Source organism: Nicotiana sylvestris, chromosome 5 (assembly GCF_000393655.2).
Source record: "Nicotiana sylvestris chromosome 5, ASM39365v2, whole genome shotgun sequence".
Taxonomy (NCBI): Eukaryota; Viridiplantae; Streptophyta; class Magnoliopsida; order Solanales; family Solanaceae; genus Nicotiana; species Nicotiana sylvestris.
In genome coordinates, this window is record NC_091061.1 from 30,095,262 (window position 1) to 30,102,507 (window position 7,246).

The window sequence follows — 7,246 nt, forward strand, 5'->3', positions numbered from 1 at the left end:
CCGGGCAGGTAAAGTTTATTGAAGCAGTGGCTAAAGGCTAAAGACATTTTAAACAATGGCTTAAAAGTAATTACATACTCCCTCTGTTCCAGTTTATGTGAACCTATTTCCTTTTTGGTCCGTTCCAAAAAGAATGAACCCTTTCGAAATTTGGTAACAATTTAGCTTAAAGTTACAACTTTACCCTTAATGAGAAGCTTTTATAACCACACAAATACTCTGGGCCCCATTTGAACTTGTTTAGGACCACAAATTCCAAAAGTCTTCATTTTTTACTTAAACTCCGTGCCCAGTCAAACAGGTTCACATAAATTGAAACGGAGGGAGTATGTTATTAGTGGCTAACCAACCGTGCACTTCCCCATAGCCGGCTCAAAAGTGGCTATCCCACCCACTTTTCCCTGTCCTGTGGTGTATGGGCTCAATTTAGAAGTGAGCGGTGGCCCATTGACAGCTCGTTTTCCTCTTATTCATAATCCAGTAATCCACCATAACAGATAAGTTCTGAGCACTCACTCGCACCCCGCACATCTCTCACTCTTTCTCTATGCCTTCAACTAGGTATTTAATCCTTCTTTCTGTTTCGAATGTTTTTTTTTCCGCCTTTGTGTTTTTGCGGAAGTAGGGCTATTTTTGAAGCATAAATGGGTGCATTTGTTATTATTCAATTTTATGGTCTTCGCCTTTACAACTATTTGTCGACTTCCACAATGTAATAATCTTGTAACATTGGAATTTAGGGGGTTTAAATATGATAGTTGTGAAAGTAATGTTGTTGAATCTGCCATTTTGAAGCATTTATGGGGTCAAATTTAAGTTTATTCTAAATTTTGAATAACAAAAGTTTAGATTTTAAAAAATTCAATTAGTTTCGATTCAATTGCTTCTTATTAGTTTTATGCATCTTAATGTAATGTAATATCCAAACCATTCAGTTATTTCAAGCTCAACATTTGAAATACACTCACCTGACAGAATAAATTGAGTGTTTCTGGCCTTATTTTGTTATTGAAGTTTTTCTGGCTTGAGGGCCTTGGACAACTTCACCTTTTTTCCCCTTTCTTTTTGGTTACTAAGTAGAGTAGGGGCTATTTGAATGTACAATTTGAATGAGTACAATTGATAGGAAGGTGTATAGGTCGAGAATTAGGGTAGAAGGTTAGTACGTAATCGAGAGTGTTTCTTCCCCATACCAGTAGTATTAGTAGTTAGTCTTCTATTCTATTATTGTTATATCTTTATTACTACATCTTTTGCTTTGTTTTCTTATTATATTGATGCTGTTACTGTTTGTTGGTAGTGCTTTCTTTTTATCTTTCCTTGAGCTGGGGCTCTATCGGAAACAACCTCTTTACCCTCAAGGTAGGGGTAAGGTCTGCGTACACGCTACCCTCCTCCCACTTGTAGGATTATACTGGGTTTATTGTTGTTGTTGTTGTTGTTGTTGTTGTTTTCCCCCTTTCTTTTTGGTTACTAAATAGCGTAGGGGCTATTTGAATGTAAAATCAATTTGAATGGGTACAAAATAACTGTAGTTTATAGTATTTGAAACCACGAGGAGCATTACTAATGGTTTGTGTTGGCCGTAAATTCATATAGTTGTACTGCAGGGTTACGGAGAAAGGAAAGTATTTCTTTCCATGCATAAAGACAAACTTCTATTGTATTGGGGATTTGCCATATTATTTACTAATTACTGATGGTAGAATACTTCCAGCGTCTGCATCTGATATTCAATCAGTTGTATATGCATTTGCTTTGTTTAGGCTACGTTTGGTTCTAATACTTCTCCATAGAGTTTGTGGATTTTTCGTCTGCTTGGTCTTTAACCCCCATTCCCTGTGGTTCTGTCCGATTTTCTTTTATGTAGAACATCTCCAAGGGCTTGAATATGATCCTAAATGGGTGCTCCTTAAGCCTCTCCAAGTCCTATGGATCTGCATCATCAAGCAGTTCACTGCTGCTGTCTTCTAAGGTTGTAACCTCATGTGTTAGACGTTCACCAGCACCTCATCGGTACTATCCGACATCCTGCTCCAAAGGTGTGTATGACATCTTTGTGCTGATCCTTTTGCCTGTCATTATTTCAGTATGTATTTATGATTTATAATAAATGTGTTATTGAAATGGTGGTTGCTGTTGCATCATATGCAATAACTGCAACAAAAAATAGAATGATATTTCGTCTCTTAATGAGGGGGCGAAGTCCTCAGCAGGCTATAGCTCTTTAGCTTGAGAAAGCTGATTTTTTCCAAAGAATAAATCTGATTTTTATGTTGGTTCTGTGTAGCTCGTTTTGTTTCTATTTAATGAAGGGTTCAATCATTGGGATCTCCGCTCATTAAGTGCATTTGTTTTTTTTTCCTTTTACAACCACTTCTTTTTTCTTAATTGGTATGATTCATTGACTTTCGATTAAAGATTCCTGTGAAGATGACATTTTATCACTACTCTATTCATTACCACCGCATGATCATTAAAGACAGTTCAATTAAAGATCCCAGTGGCATTTTTCACTGCTCTATCAAACTACCACCGTAGGACCACCACAATCACGAACCTCCACCACATATCCATGACCGCCAACCACCACTAGTGAGTAGTGACAACCTTCACCGCTAGCCACCATGTCAACCACTACTACCACCAACTACCTCTATCACCAGACACTACCACCACCAACTACCACCACTTCATAAGTTCTTAAAATGCATGTAAGGAAGTTAGGAAGTGGATTTAGCTATGGTGATATGTCGTTATATTCTTAAAGGTGTATTCTTGTTTTTTCCGTCTTTAAGGAGAAATATGTAGTTGTTTTTACCTCAAAGACTTCAAACTAAAAACTGAAATGGCTTGATTCCTTCTTGATGGTGTTGTTTATTAGAGATATGTATCCTTCCATTCACTTTTTCTACTGTTCTCATACACTTCAAACAGACCAATGTGCGAAGCTGGAATACTGTAAAAAAATTAGAGGACAAAAGTTGTATGGTAAGTCAAATGTAGTTCTTTTAGCATTCCGATTATAAGAAGCATGATAGAGAGAACAAAGCGGTCGACAGATGCTTAAGTATTATATCTCAGCTCTACAACCTCATAGTATAATTGATTTTCGCTAGCTCTAGTAGTTGAAAGAATTTAAAGCTAGTTACACTTTTAAAGTTGAGTTGTCGGTGCAGGATTCAGCTTCCTTGATCTTTCTTCTGCATCATCACCTCTTTTCAGTGGTGAATATGGTGGCCTTTCGCACGCTGTACCCCAGTTACCAAGGCGAAGCCAATTTTCCCTTGCCCCTAGAGCGTCAAAAGATGTCCCGTATAGTTACAGATTCCCTGCGATGACCACAAAGCCAAAGTGGTGGTGGAGAACCTTAGCATGCCTCCCTTATTTGATGCCTCTTCACGAGACTTGGATGTATGCTGAGACGGCATATCATCTCCACCCCTTTTTGGAAGATCTTGAGTTTCTGACATACCCTTTCCTGGGAGCAATTGGAAGATTACCAAGCTGGTTTCTAATGGCATACTTCTTTGTTGCTTATCTTGGTGTAGTGAGGAGAAAGGAATGGCCTCATTTCTTTAGATTCCATGTGGTGATGGGGATGCTTCTTGAGATTGCCCTGCAGGTTATCGGGACTATAAGCCGTTGGATGCCACTTGCTGTGTACTGGGGCAAAGTTGGCATGCATTTTTGGACTGCCGTCGCATTTGCCTATCTGTTCACTGTTTTAGAGTGCATAAGATGCGCCCTCGCAGGGATGTATGCAGACATTCCATTTGTCTGTGATGCAGCTTATATTCAAATACCTTATGATTAATGGCTGCCAACATATGTTTCTTATGCCTTTTAGATAGAACATTGAGGCTGGATGGAAGTGCAAATGATCAGTCTGTTTTGGATTGTAAAACTTAAATCTTTTATATAATGGACCTGTAAAACTAAACTTATGCGAGTGTTGTTCTGTCCTCTTCCATTTTCTCATTGCTGTCAAATTGGTTTTTTGTTTGTTTTCTTAATCTCAATTGCATTTATTCCGAGCATTCTAAATCCCTTTTACTCTTTCTTTCTCTTATCTTTGCCTGCTTTCCGCTCTCTCTTCACTTGTTCACTATCGAAGAAGCTTGTAATCAAACAAGATCTCATAGAAAAGCAGCTTAATCCTTTATAAATTGACTCAAGTAGTTCTTTCATTAGTACAATAGAACTCTAGCCAATAATATAATCCTTAAAGTAAATATGCAACTCGCCAACTATTGTCAACATTAAAATCTCATTTGGCTTTAACAAAATTTTGCTAAATAATGAAGGATAATTTCCAAAGAATTGACATTATATTTGCAAAAAACTGATGCAGAAACCGAGATCAACTTCTAAGGTAACTGGCTGTATTGTGCTAAAACTGATTCGAAATGGAACAACATTTGTAATTAACTAACATGCCCTTCAACTTTGTGAGTAATTCGTGAGTGATCTTTATTTCATGGGGAAAATGATGATGCGAATCTAAAATACGGAAGACAAGAAATTTGAGAATAGACCCAACAAAGTATTAGTTGCAAAACAATTGATAAAAATCAATCACCCAATAATTACATAACAAAGTGAATCTAAACTATAGGAATACCTTCAAGTGGAAGTGTGATTCCACTTGAAGAATATACCTTGAATAAATTGTCATCAACAATGGCAAACCACCATTACACCTCTCAAAAGAATATTCATCGTTCATCAAAGTTAGTCTCTATAAAATAAAAGCCTTAAGGGTTATTTATACTAGATTGAGTACTTGACTTCAAATGACCCAAATACCCCTAAGCTAATTTTAAGGAACTAAGTGTAGTCACTTATTACAAGTATAGCCTCCAATTACATGCAGTCTTCAATTGATGACAAATTACACAAATAACCTTCAATTGCGAAAGTAGCCATCAATTGACATCTAAGGAGCACATTGGCTATCTTAGATCGTATCATCCTCCCCTTCTTGAAAAGAATTTGTCCTCGAATTCGAACCTTGCAAACATGGAAAGGACTGGGGAAAAGTATAAACTCATGAAGAGGCAAATATATGCATGGTAATGATAAAACAAGAAAGTGCCCATGCATTCCTTTGACCCAATTCTTCCTAATAGGCACAAAGACTCCTCTAAGAATCATGTAAAAAAATCATCACATAGAGTCATAAAATCTCCCAAGTAAGCACAAAGTATGACTCTTATGAACTTAATAAATAAAGAAAATGAATTAGGTAGTCCAAACATAGAACCATACCACATGTATAGAGCATATTTAGATCTACCAACTTTCTTATCATTCAAAGTCACTTCATGCCAAGAGTCAAAATAATCAAGCTCAAATTTCCATAGAGACCTTTTAATGCCTCCCTTATTTGATGCCTCTTCACGAGACTTGGATGTATGCTGAGACGGCATATCATCTCCACCCCTTTTTAGAAACAAAACATCAAGCATTTCATGCTTACAAACAATTGTGCATAGTAAAGACACTTCACAATTAGACTCATGCACCATTTTAAACCAAAGACCTCTACCACATGTATAAAAGTGAACACTCTTGAAGTATAAACAAACATCCTTAAGATCAACAAAGAACACATTTTCAAACAATATAATATGCACTTGGCTCAAACGCAAACCACAATCATAGAGTGAATCACTAGGATCAAGCACAAATGTTCTTCCCACATCATCTCTATGTTGACCATTTGGAAACTCACAACATGAATATAATAGCAAAATCAACAAATCATAGTCAATAAATACAAGGTTGCTACTATAAAAGTCAAGGGTATAGCCAATTACCACCATGACTTTAGAAAACCCAAAAATAAGTACTAACCAATCAAACGTACCATTATTGCCTTGGATAAGTATTGAAGTTTCAAAATCTTTTGTTGTCCCAAATGGTAGCGCCAAACATCTATCTCTCTTATGGTACCTCGTTTGATAATCCTTCACAAAGAAGTTCAATATATTAGTGAAGTCACCACAAGAAGATTTATCACATGTAAAATCAAAGAAGTTATTTCATGCTTCAAATTGATCATTTTTGCATTTCATCCTAGAAACATTTACAAAGCTTGACCAAAATGTATCCTCAGAGCGTAAAGCAGAGAAAGTAAAGAAGTTAGTACTAAAGCTAGCATCATTTAGCTCACTCCCTTTTTTTATCAAAAACCTCTTCATCCTTGGGCATATCATTAGGAATTGTCTTCTCAATTGCACCAAGTAGATATAAGCAAGAATCATTCACATTAAACTTTAAAGATTCAAATTCACTCTCAAACAAATAAGGTTTTTGACTTACTTGCAAACAAGAACAACTATCCAAGATGGATCCACAAAACTCATCAATTCACTTTCACTAACCAAGAGACTTTCATCCTCTCTCAAATTTTTACTCGCATAAGTGTTTCTTGTAGTAAAGGAAGAAATAAATTCATTTTCATTGCAAACATTCAAGAAAACACCTTCGAAATCATGATTCCCAACCAAACACACAACACTAGTTTGAAGCTTTAAAGTTCACAATCAATAACAAATTTAGCTCTCAAATCATATTCAACTAGTGTATTATCACAAATTTCCTTTTGCATTTCAACACAAAGTAAAGAATTATTAATATTACAAGTCGTATGACTACCACTCACAATCAAGTTATTAACAATGTCATTTGAAGTAATTAGAGAGTTAGAACTAGCCATTTTACCTTGAGAAGCAACTACAGAAACTTCCTTACCTTGATCGTTCAAATTTAAGCTCACTTGCTTACTTGAAGTAGGAGTTTCAATTTCCTTTTGTTCCTCTAATTCTTGAAGTCTTTCCCATTTTGAGTCATTTTCGTGCTCATTATAGGCATATAAATTTTATGATAATTAAATTCATAAAATTATTTGAACTATATTTTAAATTAAAGATATGTTAGTCCAAATAAATAATATGGGGTAATTATTTAAGTTCAATAAATACAGATTTAATAAATAGTCAAAATGCATTGGGCTAACCCATTCGGTTGGGCTATAAATGATGAGCCCACTTCATTAGGCCCAACATATCATCTTTCTAGTGGCTAATTTGGTGCCACGTGTTAAATAACGTGGCACGCCAAATCAAACGGAAGAGCCAATAGGATCATGCCACATGTCAAAATGACAAGGCATGCTAAGACACATTAAAAGACCAATAAAACTATGCCACGTGTGCAAGGGACATGTTCTGACCAATCA

The 7,246-nt window shown here is 36.0% G+C and overlaps 1 protein-coding gene across 2 annotated transcripts; it reads left to right on the forward strand.

Moving 5' to 3' along the window:
* Positions 1-408: 408 nt before the first annotated feature.
* Positions 409-4,040, forward strand: LOC138891200 (protein TIC 20-I, chloroplastic-like). Of its 2 annotated transcripts, XM_070174320.1 has the most exons (4): positions 450-561; positions 1,871-2,042; positions 2,938-2,991; positions 3,180-4,040. In XM_070174320.1, the coding sequence occupies exons 2-4, from the start codon at positions 1,892-1,894 to the stop codon at positions 3,815-3,817; spliced, it is 843 nt and encodes a 280-aa protein (XP_070030421.1). In that variant the 5' UTR covers positions 450-561; positions 1,871-1,891; the 3' UTR covers positions 3,818-4,040. The 2 variants fall into 2 exon arrangements, with proteins under 2 accessions (XP_070030422.1, XP_070030421.1); XM_070174321.1 differs by lacking the exon at positions 2,938-2,991 and having other exon boundaries at positions 409-561.
* The last annotated feature ends 3,206 nt before the right edge of the window (positions 4,041-7,246 follow it).

Bases quoted from the DNA above. Each gene is read 5' to 3' on its own strand.
- LOC138891200 (XM_070174320.1), top strand. From the start codon at position 1,892: ATGATCCTAAATGGGTGCTCCTTAAGCCTCTCCAAGTCCTATGGATCT. The intron at 2,043-2,937 runs GTGTGTATGACA...CACTTCAAACAG, and splicing joins TCCGACATCCTGCTCCAAAG to ACCAATGTGCGAAGCTGGAA. The intron at 2,992-3,179 runs GTAAGTCAAATG...TTGTCGGTGCAG, and splicing joins TAGAGGACAAAAGTTGTATG to GATTCAGCTTCCTTGATCTT.